General features: G+C 44.4%; 1 protein-coding gene across 1 annotated transcript in view; it reads right to left on the bottom strand.

The window, feature by feature from the left end:
- PREX2 (phosphatidylinositol-3,4,5-trisphosphate dependent Rac exchange factor 2) overlaps window positions 1-23616 on the bottom strand; it is a 284012-nt gene that overhangs the window by 92094 nt on the left and 168302 nt on the right. Inside the window, exons 26-33 of the mRNA XM_083187220.1 lie at window positions 22780-22953; window positions 19784-19878; window positions 16590-16672; window positions 14812-14902; window positions 12023-12151; window positions 4104-4145; window positions 2735-2952; window positions 313-415 (exon numbers count right to left, since the gene is read on the bottom strand). Of these exons, the coding sequence (XP_083043346.1) occupies window positions 313-415; window positions 2735-2952; window positions 4104-4145; window positions 12023-12151; window positions 14812-14902; window positions 16590-16672; window positions 19784-19878; window positions 22780-22953 (935 nt within the window). The remainder of the gene's footprint in view (window positions 1-312; window positions 416-2734; window positions 2953-4103; window positions 4146-12022; window positions 12152-14811; window positions 14903-16589; window positions 16673-19783; window positions 19879-22779; window positions 22954-23616) is intronic.

The raw sequence follows: 23616 nt of genomic DNA, 5'->3' as shown, positions 1-23616 counted from the left end.
GTATTTTTTTTCCATGTAGGGTAAATACTGGCTGCTTTATTTTTACACTGCAATTTAGATTGCAGTTTGAACACACTCCACCCAAATCTAACTCTCTCAGCACATGTTACATCTGCCCCACTTGTAGTGCCCATTTGAGAACAAATGTATTCTGCGATCAGGTCCGAATTAGGCCCATAGGTGTATATTTTATCTCCCCTCCCCCCCTGGATCAGGATTTTTACTGTTTTTTTTCAGATGTAAACGATGCACAGCTTGGGCACAGGGAGGTCTACACCGATCCTAGAGACAGGAGTGTATGTAAGTACGTACTTGCTACTTGTGGCCCCTGTTCGGCTTGCCTGAAGTAAAACATGACCTTTTCCAAATCAAACAAGGCAACGAGTGAGTCCTCCAGCATAGCTTGTTCATCGCTCTGCAGAAAACATCATAGTAGAGTAGGGATTAAACATAGATGCACAACCCATTCACAGCTCAGCACTGCAAGTACATATTAAGCCTGAATAGGATTTCATGTATACGGTAACTTCAATGAACGTGATGAAAGTCAGTTCCTGAGTGAAGATTAGAATTATATTACATTATAGATTCTTTTACAGCCAGTACAAAGGAGTGACGGAGTATAATGAAATGCAAGATAAATGCTCCCATTAGGTTACAATTGGTACATGCGCTTATCAAATGCAGAAGTGATTTATTACACTATCTATCTCTCAGTGTTTATTAAAATATTTTACAAAAGAGAGCAGTCTATTGTAACTAATACAATTGCATGGTTGTGGATTAGAAGAAAGTTGATATAATTATTACAGCAGAGCAGGGTAAACCAACGTCCGCAATCATTCAAAGTATATGCAACGTTCCATCTTACATCTTTACCTAAGGAGGGAATCCAATTAGCCATGGTAAACTACCAGGCTAATGGATCCTTCGTGAACTATCTTGTTAGCTCCAACTGACAGCACTTTTTGGGGTTTTTGTTCCACCTGTCTCTCCACCGCACAATAACACAAAACCTACTATTACACAGCAGTGTGATGCCAATGATAGAGACATTTACAGAGTTAGGAAATCATTGGCAATCATAGGCGAATCTAAGGTGTGGTCTGGAGGTGCACCGGACCACCCATTAGACCTCCGTCCGTCCCTACCATTAAGCAATTTAAAGCAATGACAGCCGGGCAGAGAGAGCAGTGTGCCGCCTGACTGTATAGTCAAAGCAGGTCCAGCTCTATTTTCAACTCTCCTACTGGACCACGGGCCAATAGGAGCTCGTGGTTCAGCAGCCACTCAGGAGCGGCATTAGTGGTTCCAGCAGGAGAGTTGAAAATAGTGGCGGACCTGCTTTGACTATACAGCCGGGCAGCACACCACTCTCTCTGCAAGGCTGTCATTGCTTCAAATTGTGTATGGCCGGCGGCTGTCTTGTTATATAGTATGTAATGGGCATCATGATGTGTGGCACAATGTGTAATGGGCAAGGTCATTATAGTGTGTGGCCTTATGTGTAATGGATACTACGCAGTTTGCTAAAACCAGCTATGGGCATTACGGTGTGTGTGGTAATGTGTAGTAATACCATGCCCCCTTTTTGTGATGCCACACCACCTTTCCTTGAGACCACACCCCCTTTGCCACGGAGCTTCGTTACACAAGGGTCCCACCTACGTGAGCAGTTGAATCTGGGACCACCCATTACCATATTTAGATTAGCCAGTGTTGGCAATAGTTAATGGGCGGTATTCAATGTGAATACCGGCGAGGTGCAGCGAATCCTGTTTAGGATTCGCTGCACATTCGCCACGTTCCGGAGCCTCGCCGGCTCCGGTATTCAACGAGTCAGGGGCTCGCTGCCCCTGACCGGCGAATATGAGCTCCTGCGGCGAACGCCGCAGGGAGCCTGAGGACGGTGGCAGGCAGGGAGATGGAAGTCTCTCTGCCTGCCCCAGAGTGTATGTGGGGGGGAGGTGGGCTCCCCGGGGGCCAGGCAGCACAGGCTGCCCCCCGGGGGTGCCAGCAGGGGACCGGGTATATTCACTACACCCGATCATGCATATGTAACGATCGGGTGCAGTGAATATATGAATATCTAATGAGCGGCTCGGCTCCGGCGCCCCCTGCTGGCTGCTGTGTAAAAAAAATAATATATATATATAAATATTTTTTTAAATTAAATATATATTCATGTGCTTACAGCACATGAATAAAAATAGCATGCCCCTCCTCAGAATAAAATTCCTGATTTTTTGACACCAAATGTAAAAAACAAAACACTTTATTTTAAAAGTTCACATTCCACTTCACCATAAAAAGATAGCGATTGCTACTCGGTGAATCATGGCGACAAAAACCTTCAAATGTATTCGCCATCTGGTCATTGAATAGGGTGATTCACCGTTTTAGTCAAAAATTCGCCAAACAGCACAAATTCGCCATAAAAACATGGCGAATCAGGCTCATTGAATACCGCCCAATGTATTCTTACAGTAAGCGAACACAACCTCAAAATAAAACTTATGCTACAGTTACTATTCTAAATACGACATTTTGTAGCTAAGGTTAATGTGCATGAATCAGGCCAAATAGCAAATTGTGCTAAGACAGCCTTCAGAATGGCTGGTGGTGTGTGCAGGCATTCCTTTGATACATCACATTATTGTCTTTTCTCTAGTCTGCAGTAGAAGGAAGAGTGTAGACTAGAAGAGTAATGGATGACATAAGACATAATTATTACCAGATTTGGTGAGAGAAGAGACTGGAAGTGGAAGAGTACGCCAGCACTGGCAATCTGCTCCAACCATCTTTTGCTGGCCTCTTGCGTTTCGGTTTCATACTCCCTGTTGCTGTCATACATCTGATTTAATGCCGTCAGTAACTGTTCGGAGAAGGCGCAGACAGTTGCCACTAAGCTCTGACAAAACACCATATCTCGTCTCAGCTGTATTTCACTGTCTGCAGGAACATACAGGAAAAACATTTGTGAATGAATAAATACAAACCTGTTTATCAAGATGAAGGAGAGGAAAACAGCGGAATACTCTGACACATGCAATACTTTAATGGTAATGTATAACTTTAACATTATGTACAGTATGTGCTTTCCAGATTAATAAAGCATTACATTACTGGATTATTCAATTAAAAGTTGATTCACATTGTTGTAAATGAGCAGGAACCTATATCCTTATTTGCCCTTCTTTCATTGTACTCTACAGATTTTGCGGCACGGGACCGCCCATCGCTACCGCTATGGGGTATACACACGGAATGATTTGTGCTTAATTTCTAAGCAATCTAGACAGATCGCTTACAAAATAGTCAAAAATCATCCTTTGTGTATGCCAGAGTTGCAGACTTCTCAGCTGCCCTGCTACAGGAAATAGGGGGCGAGGCGGCCGTCACATTAAAGAGGTGGGGGCATGGGCGGAGCTACCCAAATTGGGTATAATGCAAAGAGCACCGAGAAGTTACATTTAGGACTATGAGCTCTTTTAATTATGGCAAAAGAAACTAGGCAAACAAGCAGTAATGTAATTAGCAACATTATCCAGGGCCATCTTAACATTAGTGAGGGCCCCCGGGCAAACTAATTCACCAGGAGCCCCCCAGTGAATTAGGTGTGCCCAATTGAAAAGGAGACTTTGCTGTAGCGGTGTGGGTTAATGTGTTATTTTTAATACATTTGCTAAAATTTACATGTTGCCTTTATGGGGTATTGTGTGTAGAATTTTGAGTGGAAAATGTATTTATGCCATTTTGGAATAATTATGTAACATAACTGTGGGGTAGATGTATGAAGCAGTGATAAGGGAGTCAGAGGAGAAGTTGCCCATGGCAACCAATCAGCTGCTCTGTATAATTTAATATTATGCTAATTATAGATGTTAATTCAGTGCTGATTGGTTGCCATGGGCCACTCTCCTCTGGCTCACTTGTCCCATATCACTGCTTCATACATCTACCCCAAAATGTGAAAAAGTGAAGTGCTGTGTTTACTTTCCAGATGCACTGTACTATGGTCTACTAGGGAATTCAGCTGATTATTTCACAGTCATGAACTTGTCTTATGTTACAATGGAATCATGAAAGCAACATATCTTTACCTGTATATTCAAGTAGAGCCATAAGTATCCGCACTTCCACCTCTGAAACAAATAGATCACAACTGCTTAGGTACAAAATACATGAAAAATGCTGATTTTACTCAACAGATGTTGTCGTTGTCCAATATGTCTAACTTTAAGATGTTATGTTTGGAGGACTCCAAATGGAACTGCTGGATTCTCCTGGACCAATCCAGCTACAATTTATAGAATGTTGATCTTGCTTTATTGTTTAACCTTGCTAAGCACTATTAATATAATGCATAAATGAAGCATTGTCACATGGGGATGCGGTCAAATTCCCGGCGGTTGGAATCACGGCCGTCAAAATCCCGATGCCAGAATCCCAACCACCGAAATCCTGAAACTTTCTCCCTCCGTGGGTGTCTACGACACCCATAGAGGGAGAATAAATTAGCGTGCCGAGCATGGCGAGGCACCAGGCCTTCTACGTGGCAAGCTCAGTATGCCCGCAAGGGGGGGGGGGGGCGATCCACGTCCCCCCCCTTGTCGGGATTTCGGCAGTCGGGATTCCAGTATCGGAATTTTGACCGCCGGGATTCCGACTGCCGGGATTCCATACCGAATCCATCACATTAGATGTAGTTTTGCACAGGTATGAGGTTTTAGTTAGACTATTTGCAGGTATCATTTTTCTTTTGCCATCCTGCACTGTAATTTGTATGGATCGTTAGGTCGACCCAAGAAAGGTCAACACTCCTTACGTCGACACCGAAGGTCGACAGGCAGAAGGTAGACAGGTACTGAAGGTCGACAGGGCCCTTGGGTTGACCAGCAGAAGGTCGACAATGCACAAAGTCGACAAGTATTTTTTTTTTTTTTTTTTAGGCGTCTACATCTAGACGTCTAGTTCTGGACACTGTCTAAGTGTACAGCAGCCACTCGCTCGCCATGATTCGGTCATGGTGCCTCACTACGCTCGGCACACTATTTTATTCTCCCTTCATGCCCTAGTGCAGTGATGGCTAACCTTCACTCTCCAGCTGTTGTAGAACTACACATCCCAGCATGCCCTGCTACAGTTTTGCTATTTGGCCATGCTAAAACTGTTGCAGGGCATTCTGGGATGTGTAGTTCAACAACAGCTGGAGTGTCAAGGTTAGCCATCACTGCTCTAGTGGATGGTGGGGCATGAAATCCCACCTGTTCTGGAACCACAGTGGGGGAAAAAATAAAAAAACCTGTATCGACCTTGTGCATTGTCGACCTTCCACCAGTCGACCTAAGGGCCCTGTCGATCTTCAGCCCCTGATGACCTTCTGGTGTCCACCTAAGGAGTGTCAACTTTTCTTGGGCCTACCTAACGACCGTATCCCACTGTAATATCCTTTTCAAATCACATTGCTAGGTCACACCAGCTGAAACCCATTTTAGATTGACAAACTCGGCTTATTGCCAGGTTGGTAAAATCACCTCTGACAGGTCTGGAGGCGGCACTTTGAGAGGAGATCATTTCTAAGCACGAGCTCTTCCTGTGCTGTGAATGGTTGCCTGGTCACATTGACCGGGTGTGGTATAGGGGTCCAACAGTCGGGATCCCGACAGTCATTAGCCCGACGTCGGGATCTCGACTGTTCGGACTCAGACAGCGTGGGGAGCGCAACAAAGCCCCTTGTGCGCTCGCCAAATATTCTATTCTCCCTCTATGGGCGTTATGGACCCCCACGAGGGAGAATAGCAGGTGGCCGTCGGGAACCTAGCTGTCGGTGTTTTGACAATCGGGATCCCGACGTCGGGTAAATACCTGACGGGATCCCAACTGTCGGGACCCCGTCCGGCACCCCATTGGCCTGGCTTACCCATTTGCACTGCACAGCATGCCCGGTTGAATCCTTGTTCAACCCTGCTCACTACCCAAGTTGTAATGCTGGCTGGACCCAGCTTGGTTCAGCTGAGTGATTTTACACTGCATAATATGCAGGGTTGCTTTGTGTTCTTTTGCAATGACCCGGGATATTACTGGCACTGTGAGAGGGCCATCATTCTAAATTCACATTTCATCAAATTAATTATAGTTAAGAATCAGTGCTGAATTTATATGTCAGGCCGCCCCTAGGCACAATATTTTATAAGAGCTTAAAGCAGAGTTTCATATTTAATTTTTTTAATTCCATGGTTCCTTTATATAAAAAAAAATGTCATTGTTTATATTATGTTTATATTATTTTAAGGTTGTATTTTAAGGTTGTTGATTCAGTAGTTGTTGATTAAGTGTTGCTTCATATGTTTTATTGGTTCAGAAACTTCTTTCCTTCTATATTAATTATTTTACAATTTTATTTGCAAACAGTATTCATGTTTATAAGAATGACAAGATTAAAACCCTCTACCTGTAAGCCATGTTTAAGTAATAGTATATACTAGGAATGCAAGATTGAACACCCCAGTTACTGTATATTACTGTATATTCTAAATAAAAAAATATTTTGTTCTTGAATGATCGGTCTCTTATTTAATGGAAAAATAGGTCCAGGAACTCCAGGTCTCGGGTGGATCAGTTAAATAAAAACAAAGGCACTCACAGGTGACTTTAAAATAAAACTTATCTTATGGAAAGTACATTTTTAGTTCCTGATGATGTCATATTTAATTAGAGGTTCAGGAACTGAGTTCCTGCTGGTTCCTGCTGAAAAATAGCACTGATTATGTGAATAAATGACTAGCAAATCTCCTATTTTTCTATGGCGAATCTATCTTGTCTAGAGACATATATTAAAGTCTGTGGAACAAGGATGGAAATAAGGTGCACTCATTGGTAGTAGTAACTAAATATGGTTTGCATTCAATTCTATGATGTCAGCTGTGTGATGAGTGATCTAAATATAATAAAATATGTCTTGTATATATAAATATTAAATAGTATTATTAATAAATAATTAATAATAGTGTGGTCACAGTAATAGCAAATAGTAACAAAAACGAAATATAGTAAAGTTAAATTAATATTGTCACAAAACATAAATGTTGCCAAGATACTGGGTGAACTTTAACAGGATAATGCCCCTTTCAGAACGCACTTTTTACCCGTTATTTTGCCATTTTTATACCGTTTTAGAACGGTAATTTGTGCAGTCTGAAAGGTGCACAGTGAATTTACCGGTTCTATTGAACTGGTATTTCTAAACAGTAATAAAGCAGGGTCCTACCCGTTTCAGACCCGTTTTTTTTTCATCCACTGTTTTCTATAGGTTAAAACGGATTCAGAGTTGTGAAGGAACAAAAACTGCATTGAAATACCGTTTAAGGACAAAAACTGCACTGAAATACCGTTTAAAGACATGCGGTGTGAAAGGGGCATTAGCTGGCAGACCTGTTTTTAGAAACGTTTTAAAATACCTGGTCAAAGCCAGTTTTGCGGTCTGAAAGCAGCATGAGAGATTCAGATAGGGAGAGATTTGCTGGGGTATATTGCACCTGGATTTGCAGATTTTTGTTGGCAGCCCGCAAATCAGGGATAAGATGTAGCTGTGAGAGGGGTACGTTCTGATGCTGTCGTCCAATAAATAACCTTTTCTCAATATCCTTTTCCAGAAAATTTACTCTATGAACTCAATTAGTGGACATTTGCCGGCCTGACCAGACTGCAGCATCTTTTTCCCTTTCCATCTCTGACCTCTGCTTGTCACCTTGAGAATTTATAAGTTCTATTCCTTCTTAAGACCCTAGTTTTCCCAGCTATAAATCCAGATCTACAGACAGGACACAGCTAGTAAGGGCTAATAATAATTTTTTAAGATCTTTTTCTGATATTGTCTACAAAATGCCAGCAATATTTTTAGGCTTTGCTGCTATTGTAGCATTTTCATTTTATCTTATTTTACATTTCTGCAACAGGAACAGCGAGATGTCTTTCAGTTAAAGTCTAATCAAAAGAAACTTTTTGATGGTTTAGGGCATTTCAATCAAACAGAAGATCTTGAGCTGTGGGGAAATAAGTCTTGCAGAGCTAAATTATACTCCTGAAAGCAGATAACCGCTGTTTAATCTCCTCTGGATTTCAGTAAAATAAACATACTCATAAATCTTCAGCAGAATCATTCCCTTGCCATCAAAATGCATTACAGTAAGTGCTGACGCTGCACCCTTCTTGGAATTACTCTACAGTGTTATGTGGATACATTCCGCTCACCACAATGAAACATTGTTTTTCAAATCAAATTTCTCTAGTTCATCACAATGAGGTCTCAGAATGGATCCTAATGGTGCTGTTAAAATTTGAATGGATCAACGTGATGTTCTTCCTTCCATAACACGTAAGGTGACATTACTGTATGTTGCTTAGCAATCCTGCCAATATATCTGTACACATGGGACAACTGGTGTCTCCAGAGATTGTATGAACGCCAGAGACAGAGTTATCGCACTAGGTCTAGTTATCTTTCATGAATTTTAGATGCTATAGAAAGGCCCCTCTTTTGTGTTTACTTGGCATCATTTAATGCTCTTATTAAGGGGGTGCAGCCCCAGACATTTAGGATAATAAGATGCAAAAAGGAAGAACAAACAGATGTCCGTTGGTGGCGCACTGGATAGAAAGTACTATAAAATTTTACTTTTAATAGATTTTAATAAAATTTTTTTTTTTTTACTTCAGCGAAATATGTTAAAAGTAAAGAATTGTGCAAGAAAAACAAACTGTGATTCCATTGAAATTGGGCTGTGTGTTGTTCTCTTGTTGTGTGTGTTATTTTACTTCTACTTTGTTCAATGAATTACGTGTTGACCTACACAACTGTCATCAGAATATTGGGACCAATGTTACCTGTGGAGTCGCTGTTGGTTGTCAGGGACCCAGTCTATTATAAATTCAATTGGTAATAAATCCTTTTATATATATATATATATATATATATATATATATATACTGTATATATATATATATATATATATATACAGGTATATGTAGTCCGGCACTCTTAGCTGAATGAGGGAATTGCCCGTGGTGCCTTCCTTAGATAATAATAGATTGTAGTCTCAATTGCGCCGGCTCCCAGCTCCAAATAAGACAGGCGGCACTCCAACGGTTAGAGGTATGAAAAGAAGTAGTTTATTCCATAAATGCTCTTGCCTACGTTTCAAGACCTCAGTCTTGTCATCAGGGCGTGCATAAAAAGTAAAGTGCTGTGCAGAAACCAGGGCGTGCATAAAAAGTAAAGTGCTGTGCACAGCACTTTACTTTTTATGCATGCCCTGATGACAAGACTGAGGTCTTGAAACGTAGGCAAGAGCATTTATGGAATAAACTACTTCTTTTCATACCTCTAACCGTTGGAGTGCCGCCTGTCTTATTTGGAGCTGGGAGCCGGTGCAATTGAGACTACAATCTATATATATATATATATATATATATATATTTATATGTATATACAGGTTGAGTATCCGGTATCCGGACATCCCTTATCCGAATTATTCCAAAAACCGTGGTTTTTGGAATCATTCGAATTATTTATTTTTTTTAACCCCCCCTAACCCTCTTTTCATACTTACCAAGTCCCTGGGCATCCACAGCAGGCCTCCGGCATCTTCTCCAGGGTCTCCAGCGGTCCCAGGAATGCATTGCGCGAGTGTGCGCGCGCGCCGGTGACGTCACCGGTGCGCGCGCACACTCGCGCAATGCATTCCTGGGACCGCTGGAGACCCGGAGAAGATTCCGGAGGCCTGCTGTGGATGCCGAGGGACCACCGGACACCATCAGGGGACAGGTAAGTATGCTTTAAAAAAAAATTCCAAAAATCGCAAAATTCCCCTATCCGGAATGCTCGTGGTCCCGAGCATTTCGGATAGGGGATACTCAACCTGTGTATATATATATATATATATATATACTGTATATATATATATATATATATATATATATATATATATATATATATATATATATATATATATATATATATATATATGATGTGGGTAGATGCTATCCTTTCAGAGAACATACAGCATGGCAATCGAGGACTGTGACAAAGAGTGGTTTTAATCCAGCAACAGTTTCGGAGCCCTAAGCTCCTTTGTCAGGCTAACAGCAAGCAATACAGTGAAAGTGCACAAGGTGCCTACCTTATAGTGTATGAAAGACCGCCCTTAGCCGTGATCATCCTCAGAGCTTCAGGTGCTGGGACGGAAGCGTCCGGAAACCGTGCTATGCACGGAGACACACTTCCGGTATCCAGAATGCCCTCTGTTCAGTGTAGTCATTACTCGTCCCCGTTGCCAAGCAAACAGTGGCAACAGGGACGCGTAATGACGTAACTGGTTATATATATATATGTGTGTGTGAATCCCAGCGCTTTGTACATTAGACCTATATTGGTCCCTTCCTATGTCAAGTTGGTCTGCCTACAATTTTTACATGGATTTTTCTGTCTCAGTGTTCAGTTTAAATTACATTTATTAATTGTATCCCTTTCAAAAGATAAGGGTTATACATTGTAACCAATGTTTAGAATTCTGTTTAGATTCCTGCAAGGTGAGCAGGAATCCCGGGAGAGGCAGGAGCCCCTGGCACCCCGGGAGAGGCAGGAGCCCTCGGCACCCTGGGAAAGGCAAGCACCAGCCGCACCGCAAGTGAGGCAAGCAACACTCGCACCCTGTGAGAGATAAGCGCCACCGCCACCCCAGGAGAGACAAGTACCACCAGAACCCCAGGTGAGACAGGCCCCACCATCTCCCCATGTGAAACAGGCATCCTCCCCATAGAGGAATTCGCCACCAGCAACACCAGAGTGGCATGCACCCTTAACAACAAGGGAGTGGCATGCAGCAACACCTCTGGAGTGGCATGCAACCTCAAAGCGGTGCTTACAGACACATAATACAATTTTTTTAAATAAAATGTGTGGTGTATAATGATCTTGTTTCTCTTACTTTATTTTTCCCCCAATTGAAGTGTCTCTATGCTAAAGGAATGCGTGGGGGCTGCGGTGTCACTATTTGTAAAATATAACAGAGGTGTTCTTTTACTTTTTTAAATATCAGCCCTGTAACCCATCAATCACCTATCTACATACATCAGTGTTGCCTACTTTTAAAGTCTCCTCTCAGGGAGAAACCCGGAGAGAAGACTGTCAGCAGCACTTTGGGGGGCGGGGCCTGATGTTGCCATCACCAAATCCCGCCTACAGTATGGTGAATCCTGCAATTTGCGGGTCTTCTGTGAGGGGGCGGGACTAAATGATAAGATTTGCATATTTAGCCCCTACCCAAAAAGCCGTGAGAAATTAACGCTTCCGCGTGGGAGATGCAGGGGAGATGGGGGTTGCCGATATCTGGGAGGGTTGCCCACCTTTCCGGGGAGGTAGAAGGGGGACCCGATTTTCGGGAACCTCCCGGCCATTCCGGGAGGGTAGGCAACCCTGACATACATGTCAGAGGTTTTGCTTGGGTTGGTCCATATAACAAAACCAGTTGGTGTACAGGAAAAACAACCATCACAGAATAACAACATTGGATCCCAGATTACAAACTAGGAAAATGGGGTCTCACACTGGTGTACGCTGGGGCAACATTTGGCATGTTGGCATTTTATATATGTTGACATTCTGAATGTCAACAAAATATTCCACACTCAATAGATACTGTAAATATAGCGCATAAAGATGTGTTTAATGGGATAGCAAACAAAACACGTAAGACTGGAATGGGAAGACAAGGGGACACACAGGGGAACAACAGATCCTGGTAACAGATGATATAAGAGACATACAGTAGGCCTATAGGAGGTAAGGGGAACAGTAGGTCGACAAAGGATAGACTAGGGAAGCGGTGATAAAAGGAGAAGACAATGAGCAGAGAGCAGAGCTCCCACCAGAATAGGCTCTGGATAATATATTCTGGCACAGCATGTTCCAATAATATAAGTCACAGATGAACCTGTCAGTGTTTGGATATTTATAACTCACCTTCTACAAACTTTTTAATGTTCTGCGCAAGAATGCGGACACTGCTGGGAAGATTCCAAGGGTCCTGTTTAATATGAAGTCGTAACCGCTTCGGACAACTTAATTTAAGCTCCATTTCCTGTTGAAAATCTACAGAACACATGAAAAAGAAAAAGTGACATTTTGTAAAACTCACATCTGGACATAAATATTTTCCCTATGTAACATGTAATCTTCTCCTTCAATCAGCAGCTCTGCAAAACGAGGTCATACACAAATTCATTGCAAAGCCATAGTTAACATATGGGATGACATAGCTTGGCATTTTAAGTCACCTGGTCCGTCTTATAATCAAACTGATCATCTAATTTCCCTTTGTCACAATGGGCCTAATTCAGATTTGATCTCAGAACCAATTTGTTCACAAAATAGTCAAAACCATATGTACTGCCGGTGGGGCAGATGTAACATGTGCAGATTTAGATTTGGGTGGGGTGTATTCAAACAAAGCTAATTAGCAGTGTAAAAATAAAGCAGCCAGTATATACCCTGCACAGAAAAAAAAAATAACTCACCCAAATCTAACTCTCTGCACATGTTACATCTGCCCCACCTTCAGTGCAGCATGGTTTTGTCCATTTTGAGATCAAATTTGTCCTGCGATTAGGTCGGAATTAAGCCCAAATTCCAGTGCTATATTTATTGCAAATGGTCATCAGTGCTTTGACATCCATAGTGTATTTCCCTTGTATAAATATTGGGCCTCATTCAAATGTGGTCGCAACTTCCATGGTGTCACAACTGAGCGATTATCGTCAAACTGCGTATGTGTTGCGGCTGCAGTGCGCATGTGGCGAGATACCTTTGCAATGTCACTCATAGTGAAGAATTAGGCAGAGAGTAATTGACTGTAAGTGACCCGTTTGGGGGAGGCGTCCAGAGAGTGTCTGTAAAATAGCAGTGGTGTCAGCACCGCAGCTCCTGTGGCTATTCTGCGCAGCCATGGAGGCACACAAGGAGTTGATATTCCTTGCATCTGCATTGCAGTTGTGATGGAGTACGCAGTAGCTAAACATGTTGCAATGGCTTCATTTGGCGTTTCTTTTCACTTGTGGACGGCTGCTACACTTGTGATACCTCACATCTGAATGAGGCCCATTGTTACATGATTCGCACCTGTAGTAAGGATTCATTAATGTGCATATGTGCTTGCTACATTATAAATGGACGGGCTGACCCTGGCTGTTGTTCCACACAATGACAATTCAGTATCATGTTTTGTATCACTCCATAGATACAGTAAATCAAGTATTAAGGTTAATGTAAAGCAATCTGTGCGCTCCTAGAAATGCTGGGGTGTAAAGCTAGTATATGAGTGCCTTCTGGGGGGAAGTGATTACTTATACGTCTATAGCAACCTCGAAAAATCTTCAAATGCAAAAAAAATAAGATGTGATATAACTTCGTTGTTTCCGCTTCTAGTTCTTAATGAAAGCCAAACGCAATAAGTGCATTTTTACAGCTTCAGAATCACTCGTGCAGAATTTTTATAACGTCTGCATGTAAAGAATATTAGTGTGATTAAAGTTTATTTGACATTCTTTCCATATAAAATAATATTTTCAATTTGGGTCAATTAGACACTGCACTTTTACGTGTGGCCTTTAACACACCACCCAACAGTAATATCCAGTATGTTAGGCATAGCAGTTCCTTAAATTTGGCCGAAGGGACAGCCTAATGAAATAAAGCACTTCATTGTATACTGCCTCTATCATCCTGAACACATAATACAGCTGGCTTTGCACAGGTAAAATATCACATTGCAACGTATATTATTGTTGCAAAAGTAGAGATAGTAAATAACTGGGCAGACCAGAGATGGTCGGTATTAGGACAGCTGCTGAGTCTATGCAAAATTATGCTAATGATTCATGAGGCATCTATTATCAGCTTCTCCGATCCGATGCTGCATCCAAAGCCAGAGCAGCGGATCACCGTCAGACAGCCATTGGCCATCTCATACCCCTTTCACACTTGCAAAAATATCCCAGGTTTTTGACATGAACGCGCATCAACCCGGGATTTAGTGCAGTGTGAAAGGGTCTTGGACGAATATCCAAGCATTTCGGGATCTCTACCCAGGTCCTGACCTGGGTAGAATCCGGAATCGACACGGGATGTGGTCAGTGTGAACAGGTATTCCGGGTCAGCGTGACCCAGATCCCGTTCACTGGAGTGAAAATGCCTACCAGCACCGCCCCACCCAAGCCTCCACATGACACCACCCATCCGACTTTATTCCGGGTCGGGTGGCCAGTGTGAAAGGGTACATTCCCGGGTAGTGTCCCGGGAAGCACCCAGGAACTCATTCCCGGGTATGACCCGGGTGTGCGAATGTGAAAGGGGTATCAGTAAGCCTGAGCTTACATAGGTTGGCTGCCCAAAGTCCAGTGTCAGTAATGCCCAGATAATGGACACTGCCGTTTTCTGAAACTAACACCCTCCCTGCCCCCAAATGGCCACAGCCTGTCAATAAGGCTGCAGTTTCCCTTTTGCAGCAGTATCGCAGCACCTGTGCATTGCGGCTACAGCGCAAAATCTGCAGGCCTAACAAACTACCGTCCATTACTGAATCATGCTCAATGTTATGTAGGAGCCAAGATAAACACATATTGGAGTCAGTTGTTGGATTAATACATCAGATGACAAATAACGACAACAAGAGAATGCTGAGAAGGTATGAATTCTGTATTGCAGGATTTACAGAACAGAAGACGATATATTATATGCAGCTGTAAGTACTGTACCTTGAAGACTCCGACCAGGTGTAAAGTATTTTGTCTGCTCGAATGTTCTTGCAACAGCTGGTCCCCTCAGAAGGTTAGTAATTGACTCAACCTAGCACAACAACAGACCATGAATGCCTCAGTATTATGAATGAGAATTAGGAATATTTTGTACTTTAAGTTCACTGTTCTTAAGGGTGTTCTAGTAGTTAGAAATCTATTCTACTTGGATAATAACATTTGCAATTGTAAAATATATGCATTGCATTTAACATTTTACCATTCAATTTTATGTGGTATAATATGTCAGGAGAGTATTTCTCAAATGGCAATGACACTAGACTTTTTACAAATGTTTATCCATAAAATGGGCAGCACGGACAGTGTAATAGTTAGCATTACTGCCTCACAGCACTGAGGTCATGGGTTCTATTCCCACCATGGCCCTAACTGTGTGGAGTTTGTATATTCTCACAGTAATTGAGTGGGTTTCCTCTGGGTACTCTGGCATCCTCCCAAAATATACTGGTAGGCTAATTGGCTCCCAACAAAAATGAACCCTAGAATGTCTGTGTGCGCGTGTACATGTGGTAAGGAATATAGATTGTAAGCTCCACTGGGACAGGGACTGATGTGAATGTTCAAATATTATCTGTAAAGCGCTGCGGAATATGTGTATGCTATATAAGAAACTTAATGAAAATAATTTAATAAAAATGTGGTTTTGTATAATATTTTTGGACATTTTAGTAATCCTTAAAACTCCCCTGAAAATGACTTCTGATTACAGGGCCTGGTACTTATGTAATATCTGGACTCCCGTTTTTCTTATGAGACCGCGTCCCCTCGCGGGGCTCGCTGCGCTCACCACGCTTTGGGCACGGTGGCTCGCTGCGCTCGCCATACTATATAAAATCAACTCCATGCGTAGTTGGATAGTAGGGGTATGAAAAATTGGGGTGCATTTAACATGGGAGCCCAGATAATACATAAGTACCCAGGGCCTAATTTACACCTGATCACACAGATGCAAAATCGGATGATGATTATTGATAGACTGCGCTTGCATATGGCCCTTAGTACGCATGCGCCAGGCCGTTCTGTGATAAAATTATGTTAATTTTATTCTTTGGCCGAACGCAAGTTGATTGACAGGATGCCAGTGTGTGGTGGTGGTAACTGGACGTTTTCTGGGAGTGTCAGGGAAAATGCAGCATTCCCAGGTGTCTGAGGGGAAAGTGTGTGATGTCAGCTCCGGACCTGATCCGACTGATTGTATCACACCTAGTGAGTAATTCCCGGGCTATGTACTGACTGCATTAGTCATTAGATGGTGAGCAGGGAATAGATTTACAGCTATTTGCCAATCCAATTTGCAGACTTGCATGGGGCAGGATTTCACTCTGGAGGGGCAGCGTATAATGGATCGCAAAGCAACAAAATGATCAGCCCAGCGCTCAGGTCTGAGTTAGGCCCACGACAAAATCCTTCTTAGATGGACAAAACTATGTGCACTGCAGGTGGGGCAGATGTTACTTGTGAAGAGATTTGGGTGGGGTTTTACTTCAAAGTGAGATCTATACTGCAGTGTAAAAATAAAGCAGTCAGTATTTTCCCTGCACAGAAACAAAATAATTCACCCAAATCTAATACTCTCTGCACCTGTTACATCTGCCCCCCCTGCAGTGCACATGGTTTTGTCCATCTAAGAAGGATTTTGTCAGAAAGAGTGAACTAAAATAAGGCCCATAGTTCTGAATGGCACCTGGTACTATTATACAGTATCAGAGGTTACCCACCTGGCTGAATAGGTGCTCTAAGCAGCTGTGCAACTTGTCCTGCTTCTCATGAGATATTCTCACACTTATAGGCAGTTCATCCCCTATGGATTCAAAGTATTGGAAGCATTAACAACTGCGTCTTGTGCTCTATAAAATCCTAGTTAACAATAAAATCCATTTACTGGTGACCAGTCCTCAAATGAACAGGAATGTTGATTCATTTAAAAGTAAAAAAAATACATACACAGTATATTCTTCCCACCCCCACCTGTCTCATAACAGTCTCCCGAATAAGCTGAGCCAGTATGTACATTGCAAATGGTCCCCATGTTCTGCCTCCCCAACTTTGATTCCCACCCTCCATGTTCTGACCCTCCCGCACCTGACCAGAGGACAAGTAACAAAGCAAGCACTCTACAGAACAATATGGCAGCAACTGCCGGAGCCGGGATACATCGAGTGCTGCAAGAAATGACTACCCATTAAGCATGGGTGCCGGATGACTACCGACAGTCAGGATCTCAGCGGTCAGTACTCCGACATCGGAATCCCAAGTGTTTCAAAGCCTGACAGTCGGGATCCCAACTGACAGGGGCTATTCTTCCTTGAGGGGGTCCACGACACCCATAGAGGGTGAATAGAACCTGTGGTGAGTGAAGCGAGCCACCGAGCCCGGAGTGTGACAATCGCAGCGTGCCCGCAAGGGGCTTCTTTGCGCATGCCGCCCTGTCGGAGCACCAACAGTGGGGATTCTGATGTCGGAATACTGACCATTGGTATCCCGATTGTCGGACCACCAGGCCCTCATTCTGGTTTAATCGGACTCGGTTGAATTCTGCCTCATTCTGATGTTTGGGGCTTTGCACATGCGCTTGGTATATTATGCGCATGTACAGATCCCCTTTTGCGAATGTGCACAAGGATTGGAGCGGCCCAAGGGGGGGGGGGGTGCAGCAGTGGGGACTGGGGCCGCCCATGGGAACACCCAGCTATTATGGGCGTCCTTATGAAAGCACTGGGCATTCCCATTAGTATCCAGGCAAGCCGATGTAACAGGACATCAGCTGTCCACCCTGTCTTCAACCCGGCGCCCGCAAATAAAAGTCAGTTTCCACTGACTTTTATTTGCAAAGGCGGGAGGAATCATTCGCTGGTCAGAGACAATTGAATGGTTTCTCCTGTGGAGACATGCTAGGGGGTGTGTTTTCAGTACACATCTCATTGCATGTTAAAGAAGGGAATCATCATTGGTGCGCGCTGGAGGGGGGGCACTTGAATGGGTGGAGTCTCTGGTGCTTGTCGAGCTAACCATAATTACCTCCATTGTTGTTTAACCCAAAAGGTATCCTGGTAAATCTCTCTTTTTCCCACTACCTGATATAGGTAACACAATATAAAGATGGCATAAGCCTGTGGCATAAAACTTGGCTCACTTGATAAATTACCTAACTCTGCCATGGCCATTCAGGTTTATCGATCAGCGGAAAGTGGCAGCAAATGGATTCATCTCTCCAGCACTAACCTTTTAACAAATAGCACTAAGCTGCTGAGAAATGAAAAATAGCCTCTTCAGAGCCCAACAATGGTGACCTGGAGAAGTAAAGTGACGAGCAGTAGAAGAACCACAGCTCTGCCAGCTAATCACTTCTTAGCCAAAGACCAGGATAGCCGTGACATTCTAATGCTGTGCTGTGCAATGTCCCACCTCCAAGGCTCCGCACCAGCAAAGAGTTGGAGCAGCTTAGAGCTGGAGAGAATTACCTGTATCTCAGCCCAGAGTCAGATACTAGTAATGTTTCAGATGCTACATGGGAGAATTGCATCTCTAAATGCTGAATACCCTATAGTCTTTGGGCTAGAAAAACAATCCCACAGGGCCTGATTCTGCGACTGTCATATGCAATTTGGGGGGTGGAGAGGTGTAACACTGCCATGCCAAGGCCAGAATCAGGAGACAGAGATTTCCTGGCTTCTTGGTGCGGCAGCCGGCTGAGATGGCGTCGGAGATAATCAGATACCGTATCGTGGGATAAAGCTCAGATCAGTAATGCATGCAGCAGGAGTGACACCTCACTATGGCCCTTATTCTGATCGGTGCGGCCGGATCCGATTATGCGGCCAGGAGTGTGCGTGCGAAACCCCGCCTGCCATACGGATCGCCAACTCCGTCCGTACGCGGTAAGAAGCTGGCCGAACGGACCGCACGTGTATTTTTCACGGAATATGCCTCCTCCATCTCAGGGAACCTCCCCCATCATTCGATGGTCACAGACCATCGAATGCAGGACCGAGTGCTCCACCAGCTCCCGCAACCTCAGACCACACGGACATTTTTCCGTGCAAAAGCAGGGATCTGGGCGGGCAGCTGACATCCGGCGATGTCATATGTCCGCCCCCTACACGTGCGTCACGGCCGCATTACCATACGTACGCCCAGCGTTTGCATGGGAACGCCCATGAAACGCGGGGCGTACGCATATGGTAATGAGCCCAAATGGCCCTTCACGCCCCTCTCCACCCCCTGTTCGGAGTGTTCACATTTCATGCGGGATTTGGCCGTACGCCCCGCTCGCACATGCGCAGAGACGCCTCTGCACATGCGCAGACACAAAACATCGGCGGCACGAACGCACGCGGCTATTACCGCACCAACCAGAATAAGGGCCTATATTAGTGCTATCGCTGCTGATTCTATGTGAGACAGCATCTGAATCAGACCCACTAAGAACAGTGTGGGGCTGGACGGAAGTGATGGAGGGACATAGTTAAACTAGCAACAAATCTCACATGATTAAAAATATTCTCTGTGGAATTGCTGCTTATACTTGCTCTCTGCATTACTCTGCTGGTCCGGAGAACTGACAACTGTGCATAGAGAAGGTAGTGCAGGAAGGGCAGAGCACTGTAGAATTCGCATTTTTGCACACACAGCTGTTGATATTTGAAAGTGTCTTCAAAAAATTATAAAATGTGATTTCACATGTGCTTCTTAAATAGTGTATATTCCATCAGTGGACATGACATGTTAATACGCTTTTTTGTTTATTGATGATATTGCCAGAGCTAAATAGTTTGTAAAGTAAAACATTGCTATGGTGGAGAATGTCCTATTACAGAGATATTTAATTAACTTACATTATATTTTTTTATTATTATATTTTTATTTTGGATTTTTGAAATAAATATACAGTATAACCAATAACTTATCTTACCAGAATCCATGTCATCGCTGTGCAGGTATGAACTACACTGGCTGCTGCAGACGCTAGTAAATGATGCAATGGAGTTCCTGTTGCTGTTGCAGTCACTACAAAATAAAAAATAATGATTAACAGTATAGTAGGCTTACCATATTATCCCTTAACATCAGGACACTAATTAATTACACAGAATCTGTGTAATTCATGAACATCTGTTAGGATGTACCTGAGCCTGTTTCAATAAGCTCTTACTGACCTGATAATAAGACCAGGCGGCATCCTAAGTACCGGTGAGCTTTTATAACTCTACTAGGTGATTCATCGCGCTCTTCACACCGTCGTGAGGGGCTTTGCCCCATTAGAAGTAGAAATATATGTGAGTGTGAGATATTTGTGTAATTTGCTGAATGATGTGCTTGAAGTGCATTTGAGTGAGAGCAGAAATGTTGTTAAATCAAAGTGCATATAATTGCAAAGGGGGTGTAGTCTGTGATAGTGTGTATATATATATATATATATATATATACACACACACACACACACGCGCGCACACACACTGGATGCAAAGGGGCAGGATACACCCAGATGTGTAGCATTGCTGGGATACAGACACTGCCTGTGGTGCTGGAGGCAGCAGCCCATACGGTACTTGTTTCCTATCTGGGCGCCCAGGTTTTCTACGTACGGCACCGTAATGAAATCGGATCGCATCGCATCGTACACATACACGATATTGAACGATGCGATGCGATTCGATTTTCCATAGGAAACAATGTGAAATGGCTCAATTTAGCCAAATTATCATAGGAACAATAGTAAATGGGCCAAAAACACCCCTGAACATTGAAATGTCCCCCCAAAAGTAGTTGACGCCACCCCGCCATCAACGTGAACCCAAAGCGTGGCGAGCGCAGCGAGCCCGCGAGGGGCGGCGGTATGCGTCCTCCGACCTTTTCATGCCCTACTATCCACTAGGGCGTGGAGTGAGAACAGAATAGTGTGGCGAGCGCAGCGAGCCACCGAGCCCGAAGCGTGGCGAGCGCAGCGAGCCCCGCGAGGGGACGCGGATACCTTCACAGATATACGCGTCCCCTCGCGGGCTTCCCAGGTGTCCATGGCGACGCGGACACCTGGGAAGCCCGCGAAGGGACGCGTTTACCTGTGAAGGTATCCGCGTCCCCTCGCGGGGCTCGCTGCGCTCGCCACGCTTCGGGCGCGGTGGCTCGCTGCGCTCGCCACACTATTCTATTCTCACTCCACGCCCTAGTGGATAGTAGGGCATGAAAAGGTCGGAGGACGCGTACCGCCGACCCTCGCGGGCTCGCTGCGCTCGCCACGCTTCGGGTTCACGTTGATGGCGGGGTGGCGTCAACTACTTTTGGGGGGACATTCCACTGCTCTGTGGGTTTTTTTGGGGTTTCTGGCCCATTTACCATTCTTCCCTATGCTGATTTGGGTAAATTGATCCATTTAACATTGTTTCCTATGGGAAATCGGATCGCATCGCATCGTTCAATATCGTGTATGTGTACGATGCGATGCGATCAGATTTCTCTACGGAGAATAGCATGGTGCGCAATTAACTTAGCGGGCGCCCAGATAGGAAACAAGTACCGCCCATACCCATCCATCCACATAGGACCACGCCTGTGTGCAGCCCTTGCACTGTTATCCTGTACCCCTCACCCTGGGATTCTGCATTTCTCCTGGTTTGAACCCCCCACCCAGACCAAACCCCCCCATGACACGGTGGAAGCCCCTCCTTGACATCCTATCACCCCCGCCAGTCCCCTAGGCAGCAGCGCATGGCGAGGGCTCTGCTGCAATACAATGATGCAGAGGCCGGAGCCTCCCCGGGGTATCCCCAGCATGGTCCCGCCCCATACAGAACGCAGGAGCCCGGGAACAGGGCAGAATTACCTGGAGCGCTGCTGCTGGTTGCGGGGAGCCTGAGGGTGGAGGACAGCAGTGGGTCCGTGCGAGTTGTCTGTGTTAGCTGGGGGTGTCAGGCAGGGGCTGGCGGTGTTCGCTTCAGAATTGCAGCTGCTGACGGTGAACCGAGCGGGTGTGGGGGACGTGCCTTCCACGTGAGTGTGGGCAGTAAGGGGTGTTGAGGCTGGGCGGAGTTAAAGCGGTGGTGCAGAGTCAGATGGTGTTGCGGGGGCATGGTGTGTAGCCGTGGGGCTGGGTTTGGGCGTGCTTGGCCGGACATGGGGAGTGGTGGGTGAGGAGGGGGCGGGAGCTTGTGTGTAGGACGTGGGCAAGGGGGTGGTGTGTACAACGTTAGGCGCAGGTTCTGCAGTGCCGATAATGATGGACGTGCCTGTCAATCACCCGTGGAACCCCGACCACCGTTATATACACTGCCTTGAGTGACTGATCTGGCTAAATATAGAAGAGATGGGAACCTGAACCATGAGTCTTATAGAAACAGGTCCAGGTGTTTTCTAACAGAATCCTGTTTTAAAGGGATGAAATGGTAAGCCTGCAGTACAGTATGTTGTGTTTTCAATTTGAACACTTAGCTGTGGTGACTATTATATTACAGCACCTTGTGTGTATATTATCCATCAAAACATTATAGAACAGAAGCAGTTTTCACCAAACCTATAGCTACATGACTTTAATTGCACACAATATCATTCATAATTCAGGCAACATTTTAGTGTGATTCCCATTCTATTTAATGCTGACTGGGTCACATATAGTGCTGTGAATGGGTACAGAAATTTTATTTTTCAAGATATGCATTCAAAACATTTATGTCTTTAAATATTAAATTGTATTAAGGCTTTTAAATAACTAAAATACATAGGAAGGGATGTATAAAACCCTAAAGAGAGACTAATTTGCCCAGAGCAACCAGTACTTTAATTGAAATTAAAACACTCTGTTATATGTCTCCTGTCCCTTAGAACTATAGTATTGTATAAAACAGTTCCTGGTATTAAAGTACATATAAACAAGTGATCTATAGTGTGATCCAGAGTTGCCTCATTTTGTGTCACCTGTAAGAATCCCTGTTACTGATGGTATCGTGACCGGAGTCTTCCTGCTCGTCTCCAGCAATGTTGAAGCAGACTCTCTTCCCATTCTTCTCTCCTCTCTCATCACCATCCAGAGCTATTAAAGTCTCTGTTTTACGCTCACATTTGGGAGAACATGTTATCGAAGACAATAACCTGACAAGAGAGAAAAAAATGAGAAAAAAATCCAATAAGTCTTTAAGTGTATCTATAAATAAGTGTTTGTGACAGTATGGCCATAACTATGACGTATACAGAATACAGCTCGTGCAGTACCACTAAGAGTTGCCTCATTTTGTGAGGAAAATACAGTTTTAATACTCATGTGACCATCTGCATGGCTGGTCATTATCACGATTTTTTTTAGGTGGATACCTGGGGATATAAATTCTCATTTGCCTCATTGTTATTCTGGCCCTGGGAGGGGTTGTGGTAGAGAAGATCTACAATATTTAGGTAGACAATAGATCCACACCATAAGGTGGACATGCAATGGGTTAACAGGTACCAAAAGGTCCAGTGGCGTAACTATAAAAAGAGCGCCCCCCCCCCCCCCCCCCCCCGCAACCGGAAATAACAGAAATGCTCCCCCCCCTAAAATAAATTTCCCCCAACAGCCCTGCCTTATCCCTCAAATGTGCTGCCGCCATTCCCCTCCCCCTGGCTCCGACGCGTCCACCACCGCCCGCCCCCGCCCATCTGACAACCCACCCATCCACCTGCCCATCCTGTACACAGTAGCCAATAGTCGGCTCTGTGTACATGCACGTAAATCAGGTGGGGGTCTGTTATGGCAGCACGGTGCCCACGCCGCGGATG

Source organism: Crinia signifera, chromosome 5, assembly GCF_055691185.1.
Source record: "Crinia signifera chromosome 5, ASM5569118v1, whole genome shotgun sequence".
Classification (NCBI taxonomy): Eukaryota; Metazoa; Chordata; class Amphibia; order Anura; family Myobatrachidae; genus Crinia; species Crinia signifera.
This window is presented reverse-complemented; position numbering and strand designations above follow the sequence as displayed.